The sequence below is a fragment of the Cucurbita maxima genome, unplaced genomic scaffold (assembly GCF_002738345.1).
Source record: "Cucurbita maxima cultivar Rimu unplaced genomic scaffold, Cmax_1.0 Cma_Scf00021, whole genome shotgun sequence".
In the NCBI taxonomy this organism is placed as follows: Eukaryota; Viridiplantae; Streptophyta; class Magnoliopsida; order Cucurbitales; family Cucurbitaceae; genus Cucurbita; species Cucurbita maxima.
The window spans coordinates 3,741,630-3,762,443 of record NW_019272037.1 but is presented as its reverse complement, the minus strand read 5'-3'; the positions used below and the strand labels follow the sequence as shown (position 1 = coordinate 3,762,443).

General features: G+C 37.7%; 6 protein-coding genes across 9 annotated transcripts; 3 read left to right on the top strand and 3 right to left on the bottom strand.

The window, feature by feature from the left end:
- Positions 1-4: 4 nt before the first annotated feature.
- On the top strand, positions 5-3,511 carry LOC111495315 (ATP synthase subunit gamma, mitochondrial). Its single transcript, XM_023145293.1, has 9 exons — positions 5-258; positions 735-778; positions 958-1,110; positions 1,244-1,357; positions 1,453-1,580; positions 1,926-2,048; positions 2,154-2,273; positions 2,926-3,047; positions 3,190-3,511. The coding sequence occupies exons 1-9, from the start codon at positions 164-166 to the stop codon at positions 3,257-3,259; spliced, it is 969 nt and encodes a 322-aa protein (XP_023001061.1). The 5' UTR covers positions 5-163; the 3' UTR covers positions 3,260-3,511.
- Positions 3,512-3,864: 353 nt separating this feature from the next.
- On the top strand, positions 3,865-6,157 carry LOC111495744. Of its 2 annotated transcripts, XM_023145909.1 has the most exons (4): positions 3,865-3,954; positions 4,086-4,904; positions 5,289-5,699; positions 5,780-6,157. In XM_023145909.1, exons 2-4 carry the CDS (start codon positions 4,148-4,150, stop codon positions 6,073-6,075), a joined length of 1,464 nt encoding a protein of 487 aa, XP_023001677.1. In that variant the 5' UTR covers positions 3,865-3,954; positions 4,086-4,147; the 3' UTR covers positions 6,076-6,157. The 2 variants fall into 2 exon arrangements, with proteins under 2 accessions (XP_023001677.1, XP_023001678.1); XM_023145910.1 differs by lacking the exon at positions 3,865-3,954 and having other exon boundaries at positions 3,970-4,904; positions 5,289-5,701; positions 5,794-6,157.
- Positions 6,158-6,332: 175 nt separating this feature from the next.
- LOC111495407 (glycine-rich RNA-binding protein 3, mitochondrial-like) lies at positions 6,333-8,132 on the bottom strand. Its single transcript, XM_023145434.1, has 5 exons — positions 7,996-8,132; positions 7,322-7,466; positions 7,165-7,233; positions 6,857-6,963; positions 6,333-6,719 (listed from the first exon to the last, which is right to left on the bottom strand). The coding sequence occupies exons 2-5, from the start codon at positions 7,455-7,457 to the stop codon at positions 6,588-6,590; spliced, it is 444 nt and encodes a 147-aa protein (XP_023001202.1). The 5' UTR covers positions 7,458-7,466; positions 7,996-8,132; the 3' UTR covers positions 6,333-6,587.
- Positions 8,133-8,628: 496 nt separating this feature from the next.
- On the top strand, positions 8,629-11,844 carry LOC111495300 (exocyst complex component EXO70E2). 2 transcript variants are annotated; one of them, XM_023145276.1, is made up of 2 exons: positions 8,629-8,773; positions 9,656-11,844. In XM_023145276.1, exon 2 carries the CDS (start codon positions 9,656-9,658, stop codon positions 11,570-11,572), a length of 1,917 nt encoding a protein of 638 aa, XP_023001044.1. In that variant the 5' UTR covers positions 8,629-8,773; the 3' UTR covers positions 11,573-11,844. The 2 variants fall into 2 exon arrangements, with proteins under 2 accessions (XP_023001044.1, XP_023001045.1); XM_023145277.1 differs by lacking the exon at positions 8,629-8,773 and adding an exon at positions 8,801-9,120.
- A 271-nt stretch (positions 11,845-12,115) lies between these two features.
- LOC111495301 (glycerophosphodiester phosphodiesterase GDPD6-like) lies at positions 12,116-16,977 on the bottom strand. Its single transcript, XM_023145278.1, has 8 exons — positions 16,836-16,977; positions 14,774-14,955; positions 14,130-14,313; positions 13,913-13,987; positions 13,602-13,711; positions 13,211-13,429; positions 12,861-13,016; positions 12,116-12,586 (listed from the first exon to the last, which is right to left on the bottom strand). Exons 1-8 carry the CDS (start codon positions 16,861-16,863, stop codon positions 12,338-12,340), a joined length of 1,203 nt encoding a protein of 400 aa, XP_023001046.1. The 5' UTR covers positions 16,864-16,977; the 3' UTR covers positions 12,116-12,337.
- A 1,221-nt stretch (positions 16,978-18,198) lies between these two features.
- Positions 18,199-20,526, bottom strand: LOC111495247 (ninja-family protein AFP3-like). Of its 2 annotated transcripts, XM_023145198.1 has the most exons (3): positions 19,488-20,522; positions 18,571-18,976; positions 18,199-18,464 (listed from the first exon to the last, which is right to left on the bottom strand). In XM_023145198.1, exons 1-3 carry the CDS (start codon positions 20,023-20,025, stop codon positions 18,434-18,436), a joined length of 975 nt encoding a protein of 324 aa, XP_023000966.1. In that variant the 5' UTR covers positions 20,026-20,522; the 3' UTR covers positions 18,199-18,433. The 2 variants fall into 2 exon arrangements, with proteins under 2 accessions (XP_023000966.1, XP_023000967.1); XM_023145199.1 differs by lacking the exon at positions 18,199-18,464 and having other exon boundaries at positions 18,567-18,976; positions 19,488-20,526.
- Between the last annotated feature and the right edge of the window lie 288 nt (positions 20,527-20,814).

Sequence of the window (20,814 nt, the reverse complement as noted above, 5' to 3'; positions counted from 1 at the left end):
AAAACTGTAAATATTGACCTCGCCTCCGCTCGATGCGAAAAACTCTCAAAACTGAGTGAGAAGCGTTTGAGTTCGCTGCTATTGAAAAGAAGAAGAAACCCTTTCGTCGGCCTTACCTTTTCTTTTTCCTCAACTTCCATTTCCGATCTCGCTTTAGGAAGAAATGGCCATGGCAGCTCTAAGACGTGAGGGGAGGCGGTTCGCTACCGTGATCTCTTCTCAACCAATCACCGCTCTCCGGTCTTCCCTCGTTTGCGAGTATTCACTTTTACCCTAATTCTATTTTGCCCTACTGCGTTTATCTGTGCGACGGATTCTTCGTGATTAGGATGTTTTTTTCTGGACCCAAAAAGTTCCTTCATTTGATCGATGAAATCCTGAAGTAATTGCTATTTTATTTTCATAAATTAAGGGTTACCTCTCTTTTGTTAATTTTTGTTGTACGTATCTGTCTGAACCCTTTATGTTAAGGTTGGGCAGCGTCTAATGCTTTACTAATTTTTCTGAAATATGCCGTGGTTGATTTTTTCTTTGAAAAATACAATGATCTTCCATTAATAAAGATGCGTGTAAGTATAACGTTTTTTTTGTTGGAGAGCTTATGGCGGTTTTTTAGATCTTTAGAGAGCCATACTACACTGGGTTTTCTGGTTAGCTTATCATTAAATATGAATATCTGCCGAAGCTCTCTCTGCACATAAATCACTAATCCTGAATATGTGTTTTTTGTGAAGGGAACAAGCTCCTCTTGGTGTGCGCTCTATCTCCACTCAAGTGGGTAGGTGCTATTTACTCTGGATCTGCTATTTCTTTTTATATATATTATTTTATGTTTTTTTTTTTGTTAAAAACGTTGCTTCCTGTTAATCAACTGGCATTTCTTCGACAATTATTCTGTTGTTTTATCATTCTTACTTATTGATGATTTACTATCATTTTTTTAACATGTGATTACAGTTAGAAATCGAATGAAGAGTGTGAAAAATATCCAGAAAATTACAAAGGCAATGAAGATGGTTGCAGCCTCAAAGCTTCGGGCAATTCAAGTGCGTGCTGAAAATTCTCGTGGCCTTTGGCAACCCTTTACTGCACTTCTTGGGGATATTCCAAGTATGTATATATCATATGTTTCCTACTTTATATTGACACATTAATTGCTTTTTTTTACTTATTTTGTATTTTCCATGTGTATTATGTCAAAGTACACATCATACTCATGGTTTATTTATTGTTGGAAACATAGGTGTTGATGTAAAGAAGAATGTCATTGTTACCATTTCTTCTGACAAAGGTCTTTGTGGTGGAATTAATTCTACCTCTGTCAAGATAAGCAAGGCTCTGCGCAAGATAAATTCTGGTATTACTTGCAAAAATAATTTTTTATCCTATCCTTCTTTTCAGTGTGAGACTACAGTAAATAAGATACTAATTTTGTAATTACTCTGCTCATAGGTCCTGAACAGGAAACAAAATATGCTATATTGGGAGAGAAGGCAAAGGCTCAGTTAGTACGTGACTCCAAGAAGGACATAGAAGTCATCATCACTGAGCTGCAGAAGAATCCTTTAAATTATACTCAAGTTAGTTAACCATACCACATAATTCATCACAGATAATATCTTCATTGTTCGTTCATGAGTATATGTTTCTGTCTATTTGCCTATGCTTCCATATGTAGGGGCTTCTACCGTAGATTTGAAGTTTTCATATTAGTGTAGGATAAGTAACAATAGATAAGGCCATGAGTATGATCCATTGTTGCTGAAAATGATGTTTCCAAAGTTTTGAGTGAATTTCTTTTTTGTTTCCAAAAGTGCACTTCTTGTTTTTACTGGCTTGGTAAAATCTTCAAACTTTTGTGTGATGGGATACCTTCCTTGACATTTTGAAATGCCCATTTCTTACTGTCCTTTTTGCACTTTTAGGTCTCTGTTTTAGCTGATGATATTCTAAAGAACGTAGAATATGATGCTCTGAGGATTGTTTTCAACAAGTTCCAGTCAGTTGTCTCATTTCTGCCTACAGTATCTACCGTGCTGTCCCCTGAGGTAATAAGAATACTGGAGTTTTTTACATACTGACCTTTTCTTCCCCCCCTCTTAAATTTCTTGCCCTTTGCCGCCTTTGTGAATATCGTGCGTTCTGCATTTCAGATTGTTGAAAGGGAGGCAGAATCTGGGGGGAGGCTTGGTGACCTGGATTTATATGAGATTGAAGGTGGCGAGACAAAGTCTGAGGTTCTCCAAAACCTAGCAGAATTCCAGTTTTCTTGTGTAAGCTCACCCTTACAGCCTCTTATATTTTTGTAACGAGGCATTGGTTTATTGTTCAAATCATCATGGTTATTTGCTAAATCAAATCTGCAGGTTAGAAATTTTATTTTTTTAATCCGTAGGAAGTTTCATGCGGTTCAAATTCAGGATTAATTAATACACAGAAACACTGTGATTTTGAAGATATGAGTCAGTTGGCTTTTTCATTCCTCCGTTTTTCTTAGGTCTCACTGTATTGAAATTATCATTGCCATTTACTGGTTTTTGATAATTTTAGGTGAGCCAATTCTTAGGCAAAACATTTCCTTATAAATGCTGACATTAATCAGATCACCATGACTTAATAGTAGTTTCTTGAGGATGAACAAGTGATGAAGTAATTTTGGTATATGGTTCTCGCCCATATGATTGTTGGTCTAGGATGCTGCAAAATTACATGAGAATCAATTCAAAGAAGAGAAGAACTAGATACATTATAGAAAAATGAGTTCCTTTCATTAAAAAAAAAAAAAAAATTCTATGCAATAATGTTTATTTTCTTCTTTATTTTGTATCTCTTATATTAACTTATGGCAGGGACATCTCACTGCTGCCATTTCCCATTTCATTGACCATTTATGTAACTACTGAAAATTATATACATGCTCAACAGGTACTGTTCAACGCCGTATTGGAAAATGCTTGCAGTGAACAAGGTGCAAGGATGTCTGCAATGGACAGCTCAAGCAGAAATGCTGGGGACATGCTTGATCGCCTCACATTAACTTATAACAGGTCTCTTATAACTCTTTAACTTATCCGACTATCTTTTTTTTTTCTCATCTCACTTGAATCAATTATAGAAACTTACTCATTTCCGTGTTATTTATTTGTTTGTTTTCTGTAAAACTGAACTTCATTTGTTACTTTGTGATAGAACTCGGCAAGCATCTATCACCACCGAGTTGATTGAAATTATATCTGGAGCTTCAGCATTGGAGGGCTAGTTCCTACCTAGATCTTCTGCTGGTTCACCCAATGGTTGGTGAACTAAGATCTTGAGGCGATATTTGATTATCACGACGTTGCCTTTTGAGCTTTTTTGTAATAATACACCCAGTTCCAATTCCATCCTGGGAACCAAGTTTGTTTAGATATCAATTGATTTTCTCTTAAGCTCCAATGCTTGAATTTGCTTTGTTTTCTGAGAAACCTCGTGATTTTCAGTATGATATTTTATGTACGTACGCATGGGATAATTCGCTGCAATAACTCAGGTTTGGGTAAAGGGAAATTGATTCGTAAATGTTCTTTTGACATTGCTTTATGCCACATTTTGGTAGAAATTTTGGCGTCTCTACAGAAAGACCACTTTCTAAATCATCAGATTCAAATGATTGGTTTAGAAATAAATCTATTAGATAGAATCATTGAATTTGAATGCTAAACTAAATTGAATGTGATGCTGGATGAGGCCCTTGACGTTTAGTTCGAAATTGTTTCCGGATTGACCAGTCCTGGCCAGATATATATTGCTGCAAACACGACACGTGCGAAATGCTAGCGCCTTGCATGTTCAAACAAACTTCATAGCACCTCAAAATAGTTTGGACCTCGATCAAAAAGACAATGGAGATAATTAGTGGACGGCAAAAAAGAAAACCATAAACTCAACCAGAATAAATACAGCCATATGATAATAGTGGGTATATTCATTGCTGTTTGAGCATTTTGTTCTTCATGGAGCAAGTGGTTTTCCCATTAGATTGTTAAGCTATTTTCTCTCAAAAAAGAGGTGAGTCTTCATAAACTGATTTTGGGTCATTTTTGCAGTGGATTTCTCCATCTGAGATTGGAGGAAAGAAGAAGAAAAAAAGAAAGAACAGAAAACTTCAATGGATTTGTGGATTGTTGCAGCAGCTACTGGTGCTGGATACGTAGCTAAGTACTGGAAGAATCAATCAAAGGATGGGGATTGTTCTTTATCACAGTTATCCTTTGGGGATTCCAATTTGGCGAGTCCTCAATACTCATATCATTTGCTTAGCAAATTTTCACAAAGGAAGAAACGATATGAAGATGTTTTTGGGCATGGAGGAATGGAAGGAACATCTTCAGATCAGAACCCATCAGACATTGCTTCAGTTGCAGAGCTGGCCTGCATAAGTGGAGGATTTGAAATTGGAAAGCTCGGACTTTTTGGGAGTCACCAAGATTCCAATGTGTTCTCTACACCAAATATGACTTTGAACTCTGAAGAACGGGTCGGGGAAAGCAGCAAAAGCAACACGATGGCTAATAACATTGAAATCTTAGTTTGCAATTCTTCTGGAAGGACAGCCTCTTCAAGAAACAGAAGCACAGCTAAAGGTAGATACTTGCATGGGGATCTTATCAAACCTCTGACTTATGAAGAAGATTGCCTTCCAGCCCATCAGAGTTCTTTGAGTCCATGCATTGCTGTGGAACTGGAGGAACATAAGCTACCCAAGGGATCACATTTTGATGCTGATGAAAGTGTATGTGCGGTTTCTCAACTGCCATTTGGGCCTCTGTCTGATAAAGTAAGTAATAAGAAGACAGGAAAGGAATGGGAAAGAAAGTCGAGAAGTTCCAACAAAATGGCCAACAGGGAACACTTCGATTCTAAAGGTGTAGTAGCCATTTTTCAAACTCGTCATTCATCGATAATATGTCTTAAATGGATTTTTAGCTTCGAATTGGTACTAGTTTGCATCATATTTTCACCAAATGAATCGACTTTAATGATTGGTCCGGACCACCCAAGCCCACCGTTGGCAGATATTGTTCACTTTGACTTGTTACGTATCGACGTCAGTGTTTTAAAACGTGTCTGATAGGGAGAAGTTTCCACACCCTTATAAAAAAAGTTTTGTTCCTCTCTTCAACCGTTGTGGGATCTCACAATCCACCCCCTTTCGGGGTCAGCGCCCTCGCTGGCACTCATTCCCCTTATCAACCGGGGCAGGATCTCACGTTAGATTACTAACTTATGCTTATTGCTTATGTTTTCAGGTGGCCCGGATAAATCGTTGGTATTATATCTTGGATTTTTCATTGGCATAATCTATTCTTTCATATCCAATAAGAGGGAAGTTCATAAGTTGAAAGAATTGTTAAAGCAAACCGAGAGTTTGGTTGAAGATCTTCAAGAGGAACTTGAAATGAAGGACTCATTAACGCTTAAGGAGCTCAGTAATGACACTTATAGTAATGGCTTCTCTGAGAAAACAGTGGATGAATCTTCTCCAAAACATGTCATGGATTACACAGTAAACTTCAATGCTGAAGAGCTATACAAGCATATGGCAGAGCAAAGTTCTGAATCAATCCACAGAATTGAGGCCGAACTGGAAGCGGAACTCGAGAGGTTAGGATTAAATATAAGCACCGAAGGCACAGAGAGCTATCCCGACGATGACGATGAGGTAACGGGGCCCCAATTTGTTAGCATTCTGATATGGTTAGTTGAGTCATGAGTTTCATATATTAGAATCACAGATCAAATGATTATGTGCAGCTTGGCCCAGAATTTGAAGAAGATTTTGCAAAAGGTGAGTTGAGGAATGACATGTTGAGTGGAGAAAATTGTGGGTGGAGCAAGGCTAATAAAGAAGCATGCGACTCAACCGTTCACTCTGGAAACTATACAGTGTCACCAAGGGAACTCAGCTTGCGTTTGCACGATGTTATTCAGTCGAGACTTGAAGCACGTATCAAGGAGCTTGAAAATGCCCTTCAAAATAACCACAAGAAGCAGCAGCTTCTTAATACAGAAGACAAGAGTTCTTGGCTTGAATAAGCAAATTGTGAATCTAATGATAATGATAGTTTTCTGTAACAGCTGAATCTGTAACCGTTCAAGTCCATTGCTAACAAATATTATTCGCCTGCCTCTATGGCATTGATTTCCTTCTCAACTGGTACATTTCTAAAAATGAATTTTCAACATTTATAATAACTACTAAAGCAAAATATTGGAAAAGAAATAATAGAAAATGAAAAAAAAATTGACAAATAATGCAATTCATACTCATTTATGCAAGGGCACAAGAATTCTTCACGGCGGAGGCATTCATTCTCATTCCCAGATTAGAGTAAATTTAACCAACAAAACTTGGGGTTTGAATTACGACTAGTTCTCCATTTAAAACGTCAAAACAGACGAACGACATTCTTAAAAAGATTAAAAAAACGAAAGAAAAAAAAACAACAACGCAAGGCTTATAATTCGGTTACAAGGAGACATAAGACGTTACACTAGGAGCAATTTGTTTCCAAATGAATCAAGCAGTTTCTCCCCCCAGTCCCTTATCAGTCATTGTAACCACCTCCTCCCTGGTATGAACTGGAGCGATTATAGCCGGAACTGCCGCCGTCATAACCACCAGCACCACGAGACCTTTCAGTCGCGAAGTTCACTCTAATGTTACGGCCATGGAGATCCTGATTACAAAAAATGAACAATGTAAGAGAAAACAGTAAAGATATTATTAACCCACAACAGAATCAACTGGAACTGGTGGTTTAAATATCACAAAAGCCCCCCAATATAAATTTGCATTCTTAATACGAATGTTTACCTGTCCATCCAGCGCTTGAATGGCACTGGAAGCCTCCTCGTTCGCGGTGAAGGTAACAAACCCAAAACCTCTGGATCTACCAGTATCACGATCAGTTATCACTCTCGCTAAGACAAAGGAAGACATACACAAAAATCAGATTCATTCACCAGCAAGAGGAAGTGCCCCCGAATATTACTAATCTCACAGCAAGTTTAAATATAATTCAATTTTTCGAATACAGATGATGAGCAGCAGTGCGTATGTACCCTAGCAAACAAAAGCTTTTTTTACTCAATAATGCTTTATTAGATAAGTTTCCTGCACACCTTCAACTACTTCCCCATACTTGTCGAACGCTTCCTTCAGACTCTGGTCATCAGTACCATAAGAAAGGCCTGCACAACAAAGCAACGGATCTCAGGGAAAGTCTCGATAGACCACCAAGGTGTAAGAAAGAACAGAAGAACGGGAATTCTGGCTTACCTCCAACAAAAACTTTCGAACTTGACATTAATCTAATACTTTGAAAGATAGACAGTTTGGAAGGTTGCAAATCCGAACGGATCAATGATGCAGAACTCTTGCTAAATATCTTTCCAACTTTACCAAGAAAAGCCATGTCGACGACCTGAAACGAGTATTAACCCAAATAAATAAATAAAATCCAGAGGGAACAAAAGGTAGTTGTGCTGCAAGATAACACTATGCTATAAATATTTTGAAGTTTCAATGTACATCGACTCCATAATCGAAAAGAAAGCTTTAGGTCTATATCAAATTCAAACAGTCTCAACCAGCGCAAAAGAACACTGGATCACAATCAGAATCAGAATCATTCTTAAGCAGAACATGTATTATACCCGGAACATTAAAGAAGTCTTACATTTCGAAATCGAAAAGACACAACACAAAAGAAAAATGAAAGAAACGCTTCCAATCACATAATATCTAAGTTGAGTGAGGAGAACAATCCTTGCATTTCTTCAACTGAACTCATAAAAAATCACCACAGAAAGACAAAAGATCTAAAAACAAAACACAATCAGTCAAAACCTAGAACAAAAAGTAAAAAAGATACAGAAACATGAGAATGAAGATGAACACCATTACAAAACAACGAAAGGAAAGGAACAAGAAATCGGACAGGAAGATGGAACCTTTGCTGGCTCTCTTAGCTTCTTTCACAGTCGAGCTTAAACCCTAGGCCTTCAATTCGAGCGGGGTTTTATGAGAGCCGAATCGTTGGAAGAGCGATTTAAGTAGAAGCTAAAGCTTGTGTATGAAGCGTTGGATAATGAAAGGGAGAATCGAGGCCGTAGGATGAGAAAGATGTTGGTGGGGGCTTTGAACCCTAAACCTAAAAGTTATGTAAAATTACTATCGTACCCTTGGAAACTCTTCCCGTTCATATTTGCCCCCTTTCTCTCGAATGTCCTTCCATTTGTACCCTTTTACGCCCTTTTTAAAATAGATTTCAATTATATTATTAAATATCTAAAAATTTCATTTTAACCATTAACTTTAGAATTATCATTAAATATTAAATTAAAATAATTTATTTTTTGTCAGAATTTCAAAATTCAAGAATTAAATTGAAAAAATTTCATAATCGAGAGGTATAATTAAATCGTAACTCAACTCCACCTATTATTTATTATTGTAAAATTTAAATCGTTTCAATTTTTAATTAAATGTAATTTTGTTTTAAAATAATAAATCTTTTAAATCTTGGAAGCTCATAAATGCTTTGCCCAGCTCATAAAGTGGGTAGACTGTGTTCTCCAATTAAATTATAAGAATTGACGCGAAATGTCAACAAGTCAATGCGACGAGAGAGATGATCATGGAAGTTACAGGGAAATCTAGTTTCAATTTCGGAGCTTGCGGTTTTCGTGTTCAATTTCTCTCTATAATTCATCACCGACCTTAATCAACGTAAGTTCATCGTCTTTCACTTTCGTTGTTCCCATTCGTTCTTAGACTTTCTCTCCCATTTTTCTTCATGTTTCTCAACGAAACTCGCTTCTGTACGAGCAGAAAAAACCGTGTTTTTCACTCTATAATTGATGGAGTGGTTCTTTGTCTTTTGCGATGCTGATTGGAGTTAGTTCAATGGAGTTTGGATTTCTTGGTGTTTTATCGGCTGTTTTCTCTTTTCTGTGGCTTGGTCTGAGTTTGCATGTCATTTCTGCCGAAGAGCGGTGTGATTAACGGCCGATTAATTTCATCTTGTTTTCTGAAGATTGTTGAAGTTTTTCCTGCCGTACACAGAATAAAATCAGGCATTCTTTTAAATCTTAGTTCTGAGTCATTAACTGTTCATATTAGGAATTCGTGCTTTCGGTTTCTTCTCTTTTGGTTGTATCAGGTTTTTTTAGCTTGATAAATATTTGCTGAACCTGTAATTTATTAGTGTTTGGTCCTTGGTCGTTCCTTGTCTTGTTTAGATGTCAATTCTAGAGGAAGCCTGCTGTAGACTGCAGTATTCGACTTTTTCGCGGTAATCAGTTACCATTTTCATGTAGAATTATTTCTTCCTCCCGCTTCTTTATGTCATCATTCTGAACTTCGATTCTTTGTAGAGAAGCCAAACTACCGGCTAACCGAGACCAAGTCAAAACTCGTGAAATTTGTTCTGTTTGCAGTACCGACCGATTTGTTATACTTGGCTACTAGGTTGGGAAATATGAGTGTTATAAATCCATAGATGGTAGATTACAGAAAATTAGAAATGGACGGGGAATTATGAGAGTGAACTTTTGGTTCGAAAGCTCTTTCTGATTTCACATGTTGATTTCTATCTTTCTTCTTTGTTAGATGGGGGACTGCGAATCAATTATACCAACCTCTGAAGGAGAGCAGCATGTCATAGCTGCATTTCAGCACCTAGCCAAGTTATTAAGAACAAGCCAGAACGTGAATGATGAATTGAAAAGGCTCCTTACCGATCTTGATTCTCATTTGACTTCCATGACTCTGTATACTCATTTACAGGATGGGAAGTTGAATGAGCTAGAATCGAGATTCAAATCTGCTGAGGAGAAGATTAGGAGATGGGAATCTAACGAATCCATGATATGGGATTCTGGACCCAAGGAAGCTTGTGAATATATGAAGGCTGTTGATGAAATTCATAAAGTTCAGGAAGGTCTAATAAGTCTGCCAGTAAATGACGGTAGGAAGCAAAAGGATCTTCTTTGCCAAGCTGAGTCTGTCATACAGTTCGCAATGGCAAGGCTAGAGCAGGAACTAGTCCATATTCTTGCACAAAACAAACTATATTTTGAGCCCAACTGTGTTCCCTTCCAGTCTGGTGGGTATGATGCTGTCTATAACGAGTCCTTTGCTTCAGTTGAGGACAGTTTGGAGGAGGAAACTTCCCAGAGAGAGAGTATTCCTGCTGTATGTATAGTAAACATGGTCCATCCACACGTGATCCCTCATCTTAAATCCATCGCAAATGCTATGTTTACTTCAAATTATATTCAGGAATTCTCCCTGGCTTTTGTTATAATGCGGAAAGATGCGTTGGATGAGTATTTGCTCATTCTCGAAATGGAGAGGCATAGCATCGGTGATTTGCAGACCATGGAGTGGGATGTCTTAAACGTGAAAATCAAGAAATGGATTTGGCTAATTAAAGTTGTTATTCGAGTCTACCTTGCTAGTGAACAAAGACTTTGTAACAATATATTTGAAGGCTTTGGATCTTATAGTGCAACCTGTTTTGCTGAAATTTCAGCAACTTCTATGCTCTGCCTATTGAATTTTGGCGAGGCCATAGCTATGACAACTCGTCGACCGGAAAAGCTGTTTCGCTTGCTTGACATGTACGAGGTCCTGGAAAATCTTCTTGTGGATATCGGTGCATTATTTTCAGAAGATACAGAAATGGGTTCTTTTCTCAAAGCTGAGTTCCATAATCTTTTCATGAAATTAAGTGATTCTGCAAGGGCCACGTTTGTAGATTTTGGAAGTCTCATCGCACGTTCCATATCAACAAGCCCTTTTCCGGGTGGTGGTGTTCATCATCTCACTAAGTATGTTATGAACTACACTAGGACCCTCACTGTCTACAGAGACTCCCTTGTTTTCCTTCTCCGAGATGAAGCAGCAGATAGCTTAGGTCCAGCTTCTGAGCTGCTGAACGAAATCAATAGTATGCCTTGCCCATTGGCTTTCCACCTTCAGTCGATCACTTCACAGTTAATATCCAATCTGAACAACAAATCCAAGTTGTACAATGATGATGCTCTACGACATATTTTTTTAATGAATAACATTCATTATATGATTCAAAAGGTTAAAGGCTCTGAACTCAGAGCCTTTTTTGGAGGTGAGTGGATACGAGAACATAACAGAATGTTACAGAGCCACGCCAACATCTATATGAGAGTCACCTGGCAGTCGGTTATTTCTCTGCTCAGGCTTGATGGTGATGAAACCAACACTCCGAAGGCAGTTTTTAAAGAAAAGTATAGGGCCTTCAATGTAGCTTTTGAGGAGATATATAAGAACCAAACTGGATGGAATGTCTCAGATCCTGAACTACGTGATGACTTGCACATTCTAACATCAAATTGTGTAATTCAAGCATATCGATTCCTCTGCAACTTAAAGTCTCAATTTAACTGTGAAAGGTACATCAAATATACCATCGATGATCTGAGCAAGCATATACTGGATCTCTTTCAAGGCTCACCGGATTCGTTGCAAAGTTCACGCCGGAGATGAAAGCTTCTGCTGGTAATGGTTTTAGAATTCATTTGCCCCTTTCCACGTTCATATCTTCATTTTCTGGCTGTCTTTTTAGGCACTTCTTATTTATATTGTTTGATAGTTGTTATTCATGCTCAAGACTCTAGCCAAATATTCAGAGTACCTACGGTACCTATTCTATTCGTTTATACTGAATTCTAATTTCGTATATGAAAGGTCACAAATATTGATTATCCTCACCAATTTTGTGGGAGAAATCGCCGACCATAATACTTTCTTTTTCTGTTTCCTTTCCTTCTTCCTCTTCCTCTTTTTTCTTTCCCATCCTTTCTCCCCTTCTCCATCCATTTGTCAATTCCATCCTTATAAGATTATTAAATTAACTTCAGAGATAACATAATATAATCATAGACGTATCAAGGGAAAGAAAGTTAAATCGACGTATTTTATACATTTTGAAGCTCCTCTCTCCAACTCTTGTTATCTAAATCCAAAACTAGTTAAAACAGAGCTAAATATTAGGCAGATCAGATCGATGCCATGAAAATTGAAGCAGAGTTGAAGAATTCTGAAACTATCCAGTTACATTTCAGAATAAAGAAGAGTCGTCAAACAAAATAAAGAGCTGAGATCAGAGAGCCAACTGTGTTTCTTTTCTTTATTGATTCACAATTCTATCCTATCCTGGTTTAAACGTCATGCCCCATAAATTTCTACAATGTTGTTGTCCAAACGAAGCCAGGATAAGCCCAACCTTATGTACATTGTGAATTGTCTGTCCTAACGACTTCTATATGAATTTACCATCAAGGTAATTTTCTGCAATAAACCAGAGGCCCTCTGTTCACCCGAATCATCTGAAGGGAGATTAGAGGTCCAGTTCTTAAAATGATGGAGACTGCCCGTAAAGTCGGTGAAAAGCCCGTCGACGCCTATCGTGTTGATCCAGTAATCAAATTCCTCATATGGATCTTGATGGAAGTTGAAGTGGATAAAGTTATACTCGTTTCGATAAGTATATGGATGCACCTAAAATGAAAATCGCACCATAGAACCATTTAGTTTTTAGAAAATTAAGTTTATAAATACCACTTCAACTTCAAAGTTAAGTTTTGAAAACTAAGTAATAAAATAGAAAACTATGGACAAAATGATTCTCAAACGGGATCTCATACATAAGTGAACTCTGTCGGACTTTAACCATTTATAAGATTCAACTAGCATTCGATTCCAATAAGACATCCAACCACATTCCATCTATGAATATGAGGTGTTAGGGATTTGACAGAAAAGTACGTTTTACCTGAAGGTTATGGGCATGTGCTCGGGTAACAAGATCCGTAGGTGTTAGGATATAGTTGTTTACTGCAGGAACCACAGTATCCTTCCAGGGTCCAATTCCAACCACATAATTCTTTATGTACTCAAAGTAGCTATCAGAAGTAATTTCCCAATATGTCTGCACATGAGCCAAAGAAGCTTATTCAGATTAATATGAAATGAGCAGAGAAAAATTGTCAAGAAGCTCTCCAAAATGAGCAGATTCAGCAACCACAGAACGTCCTATCTCGTTCGACTGAAGTTGGAACCTTAGGTTGATTGATGAACTTCTAAAAACACAAGAAAAATGCTCAAGGGAAAGGTTTGAAGTACCTGATTTGTGTCCTGTGTTGGAATTGTAGTATCATCGATCAATAGGATCTTGGGCAGGTCTGTAAGATTTGATATGTGTATTATGGATGTTGGAGCAAATGATTGAATGAATACAGGTTGTTTCAACCAGTTTTTTGACAAATATGAACCTTGGTATCCATATTTTTTCAGAATCTCAACAAACTTGTCCTCGAATCTCTTACCATCTCCCCATTTGACCTGTGCGCATTGCCACTCAAGTATTAGGCTTCGAAAGTTTTGGTACAAAGGAATCATTAAGCCACCATTGTATTATAAACACTGCATCTTTGGGATTTATCTCATGAGAAGTAGATCAATAAGCAATATACAAAACTGTTTGGAAGTGTTTGCTTTTGCATTAGAAACTTACACGCTGGTTAATAAATACTGGATTTTTAATCTCCGGGTATATTCCAACAACTCTCGGTGCTTGCAGTGCAATTTCAATGAAGTCCTCAAAAGTTATAATTGAAAATTTACCTGGGTTCATCATTTATAGAATATGCCTTGATTAGTATCATGCAAAACGAGGAGGCAGCAGAAGTCAGGTAAAAGATTTTCTCATTAGTCTTTCAAATTAGTTCAAATCTAACCAGAATACTATTCAGATAACAATTGATGGAGCTTGGAAACTGATAAACTCACACAAAGAGAAGGATGCTAAAAGAAGAGATCTCCTACCATTATATTGTTGATCTCTATAAGGAAATCTCTGCTTCACTCTCAACGACTGTAACTCTTTTAGTGTGAAATCAACTGCATATAATCATTTAGAACCCTTAGAAACACCGTGAAATGAGATTGTAGTATTATAAGGATGCTAAAATAGATTTAAAAGCAATATAAGAAACAGAGTTGTAAATGTGTATGCATAAAATTGAATATACAGCCACCATACCGGTAAAAAAACCAGTGATGTTAACTCCTTGGACTTCATATGTTCTTTTACGATTGGCAAACTTTCTATATTTTCCAACATCAGTAGTCTCATCAAGGGTAACATCATGGAAGCATATAAGAACTCCATCTTTGGAAGATAAGATGTCGGTCTCGATGAAGTCTGCACCCTCTTCTATAGCTCTCTGAAGGAGAAGTCCTTGGTCAAAACCAGATTATTTTAACATAGAAGAAAATTGAGTATAGGAAGCACATATTTCAACTACTCTACACAAGAACGAACACGAGATCATATGATAAAACAGGGCACAGAACATAGGAGGTCAGTGCCTACAAATCCCATGTATTCATATTTTAGGAAGAGGACCCACAAGCTTCAGGTTGTAACATGGAACTTCACTAATGTGTAATGTGTAATGTGTAATGCTATGTTCTTAAAATCTAACAAGCAGCCCATTGGGTCTCAGTTCCAAGCAAATGAAAACATTTGACCTGCTTCCACTAATTGCACTACCTTCCAAGAAATAGATGATTCATTATTGAACCTTGAGCTGACTATTATGAGCGGGATTATGGACACAACAATTTCAAATGTTAAGTGAACAAGATATTAGAAAGAATAGATATAGAAATAGATGTGCCCACCTTATATGCAGGAAGGGTTTCTTCGGGAAATTCTCCATTTGAACCTCGATGAGCAATATTATATGGACGAGTGGTTTGAAGGGGTTGTCTAGTTCCTTCAAGGAACCTACTATGAAGTGGATAGAAAGGCCTTGCAGCACACCCAACAAAAAGAAATAAAACCAGCACGTGAAAAGCGAAGCCTGCCGCATCAAAGAAACCAAAATTCAATAATCAATTGTTAGTCAAAAGTTTAGCATATCAGCAACTTGGCATACATTATAAAGCAGTGAACACCTAACCATCCTATAATGCTGGCAGGACATAAAGAAATTGGAGTTGTGGAGTTCAGGATTATTGAGAGGCGTAGTCTAATTAGGAGAAGATCATGGGTTTATAAGTGAGGAACACTATCTCCATTGTTATGAGACCTTTCGAGAAAACAAAAAATAAAGTCATATGAACTTATGCTCAAAGTGGACACTATCATATCATTGTGGAGAGTTGTGGTTTCTAACATGGTATCAAAGTCATGCTCTTAACTTAATCATGTCAATAGAATCCACAAGTGTCAAACATAGAAGTTGTGAGTCTTGAAAGTGTAGTCAAAGGTGACTCAAGTTTCGAACAAAGAGTGCACTTTGATCGAGGGCTCCAGAGAAGGAGTCGAGACTTGATTAGGGAGAGGTTGTTTGAAGCTCCACAAAAGGAGGCCAAAAGGAAGGCTCTATGGTGTACTTTGTTTGAGAGGAAGATTGTTGAGGATTATTGAGAGTAGTAGTCTCACGTTGGCTAATTAAGAGAAAGATCATGGGTTTATAAGTAAGGAACACTATTTCCATTGGTACGAGGCTTTTTGAGGAAATAAAAAATAAAGCCATGAAAGCTTATGCCCAAAGTGGACAATATCATACCATTGTAGAGAGTCGTGGTTTCTAACATGGTATCAAAGTCAATCCTTAAATTAGCCATGTAAAGAGAATCCTCAAATGTCAAACATAAAAGTTGTGAGTCTCGACTCAAGTGTCGAACAAAGGGTGTACTTTGATCGAAGGCTTTAGAGAAGGAGTCGAGGCTGTTTGAAAGCTCCATAGAAGGAGACCAAAAGGAAGGCTCTATAATGTACTTTGTTCAAGGGAAGGATTGTTGAGAATTATTGAGAGGAGTAGTCCCACATTGGCTAATTAAGACGAAGATAATGGGTTATAAGTAAATAACACTAAATGAGGCATTTTTGGGAAACAAAATCCAAAAAAAAAACATGATGAGAGCTTATGTTCAAAGTGCACAATATCACACCTGGCCGGACATAAGAACTTAGAGCTGTGGCGTTCCATGGGGTCCAATTACCAACGCACCAAATGTTGATTAGTAGGCATTTGAAGTTACATTTCATGAAACAACATTCCAATTCAAGGACAATTTTCCAAAATTTGAACCTCCTTTCCATAGATGGAGCAACCAAGACAGTTTGAATCTAATGTATAAAGATATAGACTCTTTCATTACATACGACCATAAGAACATGCATGAGCTGCTCTGTAAATGCAGCAGTGCCACCAACTCAGAACCCTCAATGCAGAGACACGGGTAACAATTTTAGAAAAGGTAAGAAGTCTGGTCTTCCACAGGGCAATATGATAAAGAAAAATCCATAGGAAGTTACCTTTTTACATTTCCAACCATGCAGACGTTACTGTAATTATGAGAATGCCATGGTATCATTTAAAAACAAAGAGCCACATGAGGCAAATGCATGAAAAATGAAGTAGACTGCTCATTATGGCTCATCGGGGAGCAAAACCGGGAGGCAAAACAAACAAAAAAACAAACCAACTTCACCCTAAACGGTTCAACTTTTGACTCAATCACCAAATCTCTCCTTTCCAAATCCAACAAGAAGACGAACGGAAAACCAGAAAAGAGACCCACAAATCAAACATTCGTTCCCCAAAAATCCCAGCTCCAAATAAAAATTTAAAATTAAAAAATCGATCTCAAGGAAGATAACAGAAAATACAAATGGAAATGGCTGAGGATCGTGACAGAATAACTAAAAATTGTATCGGAGATTGAAGCTTACAGAGTACGGCGGCCATGGCTTTGGCCATATCTCTGCTTCTCCGTCGTCCTTAATTTTTCCCCAATTTTTCCGACGGAACCTCTTCTCCGGTTGAGCCTTTTTATAAGGGCGTTTGTATTGTAAATCTCAGCCGTTCGATTACACTGTGGATCTTACAGGCTGCTTGAGAATGTTCTTGTTTTCATGATTATGTTTAAATTTAATTCATTTTCCAATTTTAATTAAACACCAGATAATTTTAGCACATACATACATACATATATGTATGTATATGTATGTATGTACGCATGTGTGTATATATATATATTTTTTTTCTTGATATGGATGGCAAATAAGTCATTGGATCCTTTTTTGGGTTTAGTTTAGATATTAGCCAATCGAGGGAGTGGGTCCATGTACTTGTGGAGTGGTGACGTGTCAAGTAATGATTGGATTACAGTAAGTAATCATTAAGCAAAAGCGGGCTTCAAGGAGCTATTATAAGATGCGGACACTAACATTCAACGCTTTCCTATAGATGTCCACGTTTCGACACGTGGTTCTGCGTCTTATTTTATTTACTTCAATAATATATTTTTAAACAATATGATACTTTTAAGTTATAAATCAAAATTAGATTTTTGTATTTCCAATCAATTTTCAATTTATTTGTATATGGTTGATTTTTCTCTAATTTTTTTTATTGGTATTTATTTGTAGGAGTTTAGCATAAGTCTGAACATAAACGTGTTTTCGTCCATATAGTGATAATAAGAATTTTTTTTAATTTTTTTTTTATAAAAATGAATGATGTTACTGGTATATTTAGGTTAAAACTTGTAAAAGTTCATATGTTTAAAAATTAGAAACTAAATTTAATTTTTATTAATTTAACTTTGGGAAACTAAATTTAAGATTCATTAAAAAGACATATTTAAAGATGGACGGAAAAATGCATACACTAAAATTGAACCAAACTTAACGTACGTGAACCAAAATAGTAGTTTGTCATAAATTACGGTAAGTAGAAATTTATGTAAATTGTCGTTTCTAGATTAGATTAGATTCGATTTCAACACTTGGAAGACGAGAGAACAAAAAAAAACAAAATTTTCCATTTCGATACATGACGTGTTTGTTGGTTTGTTTAGTTCGGGAATGATTCCAAATTATAAGATATTAAATTAATTCCACTTGTAACGAGATAAAAGGGTCGTTAGTACAACTTTTCCTCGCTTCGATCGTGAATCTTCTCACGTAATTTCTTCCTTACATCCCACATAAAAAATAATTTCATATTTCTGTCCAATTAAAAAAAAAAAAAAAACCCTGTTCTTGGTTAATAATTTAAAAGCAGTTGGAAGGAAAAAGAAAAGGATGGAGATAATTTCACAAACAACCCATTTTTGTATTAGGGTAAAGATAGAAAGAGTACAAGTTTTGCAATGACTATTGCTGATATCTGTGTGGACAATTGCTGATATCTGTGGGAATGAATAATCACTAAAAACACATGGATTCATGTAATAAAAAAGGGTTTAGGGTGGCTGTGTTTTGGAGATGCATCAAGAATGGTAGAAGGAAACAGCAATAATCTCATTAAGTTGATGTGGGGAACCTCAACGTTCTTGGTGTGTTCTTCCCTTATCCCTGAAACCAAACAGCCAGAGGGGAATATATGAGAAGAAGAAGAAGAAAAACACTTTTAAGTTTGTTTTAGAACAAGTTAATTAATCAACCAAAATGGAAAACTTACAATGCAAATGAGGTACAGCAAACATGGATGTGTTTCATGGGGTTAGCCACCTCCCTCCCACCAGCATGTCTCACAAACTCTGCAGGAGTAAGAAAGCTTCCATGGCACACACACACTATGCAGATTTGTCCCCTCATGTACTTGTACAAGAACCCTTCTACCTTCCTCCCGTTCGGCCCCTCCCCGATTGTCGACACGCTCGGCATCATCCTCATCACGTCCATCCCTCTCTCCCCTCCCATCCAGCCATTGGAAACTCTAGCTCTTTTCGCTGGGTTCATCTGTGGCGGTATGTCGAGTTTTCTTGATGCCATTGTTTTTGAGTTCACTACTGGCTCTCTTTCAGTTGATTCCAGTGATGATTGAGAACTGGATGAGCCCTTTGTTGATCCCACACTTCCATATCCTGTCAATGAAAATCAAACGCAGCTGATATTATCGAGTGATATCGACTCGATCGAGAGAATTCAGTGTTATTATCCAGTTCTTCAGCTAAAGAGAGCAACTAGAATCCCATTTGACAATTTGAAAGGCAAGAACTCAATGATTATGAAAGGATTAGCAAAATCAGTCTTGCATGGATACATATAAGAGGTTTATTAGCAAGATAAGTAGCATCAGCTATGAACAAACACTTGAAGATGAATTTTGAACCATTTTCCCCATCTCAAAAGGGAAATAGTTGATTTCAGCTCCATGCTAAGACATCATCACTAAGATAATCAAGTGTTCATACTTCCCTTTCCCATGCATTTCAGCTTATGAATCATCCAGCAAATTCAACTGTAAATTGCTTTAGAGGGTGAAGATTGATCGATTTAAAGAAGAACATAGAACAACAACATCTGAGCTGAAATCAGCTGATTAAAAAGCTTTGAAAGAAGAAATTAAAGAAGGAAAAGTGTGAGTGGGTATACCATCCATTGTATAACTCCGGTAGAGGGTTCCATGGTTGGACTTGATCCTATCAATCGCACGACATAGGGCAGGACTTTTTGCAGCAGAAGCGGCAGCCCAAGCTACCATTTCAGAGGCCGATGGCGGCGCCACGGCCAACTTATCATCATCCGCCGCCGCAACTGCTCTGCCATACCTCTGCTCCGCCAGCCTCTTTCTAGCCTCCAGCCTTCTGAAGAATTGAAACTGCTTGAGCTTCATCCGACTGAGCTCGTCCGTCTCGACCGGAAGAGAGCAAGATCTCGACAAGGAAAGAAACGAAGCCGCGTGCCTCCGCATATCCCATTTCCACGCCTCTGAGTTCTGAGAAATCATTCCAATAACCGAAGAGGATCGAGTTAACGAATTCTCCTTCGGTTTCGGACGAGAAACCCCACCAACAGAGAGCCTAAGAGTAAGGTCCGGCGGTTCAGAATCAGAAACCTCCCTTCCTCTTTTCATCTCCGGCAAGAGTCCCAGCGTCAGGTCATCCGCACATCCACTACTTGCTTCCCTCATTGAACAAAAACAACAAAAACAAGAAGAAGAAGAAAAACCCAGAAACCAGAAAAATCAAAACAGAAACAGGGCTGATTGATTTGAAGATTGCACAGAAAACCCAAACCCCAAGAAAATGAAGGGAGGCAGAAGTGTGAAAAACTGAGAGAAGAAGAGGGTGTTGAAATAGGAGATCAAAAGCAAGAGAGAAGACGAGAAACCCAGAAAATAAGGGGAAAAATGTAAGGGGAGGTTTCATGGAGGAGTCCACGTGGTGATCAGTGGTGAGGGGTTCACATCGTGTACGGTTAGAGTGAAACGCAGGCGCTGGTGAGGAGAGCGTTCTCAAGTTGCAGGTTGGGGCTCCAATCACCCACTCCCACCACCTGCAACCAGCCGTAATGTTCTGCCCTTCTCCAATTTCTGGCACCTCTTCCTCCTACCCCTCCTATTCCTCCTTCCTCCTTCCCTCTCTCTTATCTCATTTTCATCTTTTATTCAACTTTCCTTCCCACACACCCCTCCCCACATTCAATTTCATCGACCTCAATCAAATTTTAGTATTTTTTTTTTTTAATCATATAGGCGTCAAGTGGGAGTGCGATGATGTATGCACTCGAGCCATCCTAATCGACACACTTGAACCTTGTTCTTACATAACTAGCCATCTATTTCCATTTTTTAATTCTTTGACCACGCTAAAATATTATTGTCTAACTCTTTGACTGCACACAAGATTATGAATTTATTTGGGTTAGACGGAGTTGAATTAAAATTTTAATTAAATATTTGAAAATAAATAAATAAATA

Coding starts and splice junctions, on each gene's coding strand:
- LOC111495247 (XM_023145198.1), bottom strand. CDS start 20,025: ATGAGGGAAGCAAGTAGTGGATGTGCGGATGACCTGACGCTGGGACTC. Junction 18,977..19,487: donor CCGGAGTTATACAATGGATG/GTATACCCACTC, acceptor TTTCATTGACAG/GATATGGAAGTGTGGGATCA. Junction 18,465..18,570: donor TGCTGTACCTCATTTGCATT/GTAAGTTTTCCA, acceptor GTTTGGTTTCAG/GGATAAGGGAAGAACACACC.
- LOC111495407 (XM_023145434.1), bottom strand. CDS start 7,457: ATGGCTTTTCTTGGTAAAGTTGGAAAGATATTTAGCAAGAGTTCTGCA. Junction 7,234..7,321: donor TTCGAAAGTTTTTGTTGGAG/GTAAGCCAGAAT, acceptor TTTGTTGTGCAG/GCCTTTCTTATGGTACTGAT. Junction 6,964..7,164: donor GTATGGGGAAGTAGTTGAAG/GTGTGCAGGAAA, acceptor CCTTTGTCTTAG/CGAGAGTGATAACTGATCGT.
- LOC111495300 (XM_023145276.1), top strand. CDS start 9,656: ATGGGGGACTGCGAATCAATTATACCAACCTCTGAAGGAGAGCAGCAT.
- LOC111495744 (XM_023145909.1), top strand. CDS start 4,148: ATGGATTTGTGGATTGTTGCAGCAGCTACTGGTGCTGGATACGTAGCT. Junction 4,905..5,288: donor GGAACACTTCGATTCTAAAG/GTGTAGTAGCCA, acceptor TTATGTTTTCAG/GTGGCCCGGATAAATCGTTG. Junction 5,700..5,779: donor CTATCCCGACGATGACGATG/AGGTAACGGGGC, acceptor ATCACAGATCAA/ATGATTATGTGCAGCTTGGC.
- LOC111495301 (XM_023145278.1), bottom strand. CDS start 16,863: ATGGCCAAAGCCATGGCCGCCGTACTCT. Junction 13,017..13,210: donor CAACACAGGACACAAATCAG/GTACTTCAAACC, acceptor GCTCATGTGCAG/ACATATTGGGAAATTACTTC. Junction 12,587..12,860: donor CACATGCCCATAACCTTCAG/GTAAAACGTACT, acceptor TTTTCATTTTAG/GTGCATCCATATACTTATCG.
- LOC111495315 (XM_023145293.1), top strand. CDS start 164: ATGGCCATGGCAGCTCTAAGACGTGAGGGGAGGCGGTTCGCTACCGTG. Junction 1,358..1,452: donor TCTGCGCAAGATAAATTCTG/GTATTACTTGCA, acceptor CTCTGCTCATAG/GTCCTGAACAGGAAACAAAA. Junction 1,581..1,925: donor ATCCTTTAAATTATACTCAA/GTTAGTTAACCA, acceptor TTGCACTTTTAG/GTCTCTGTTTTAGCTGATGA.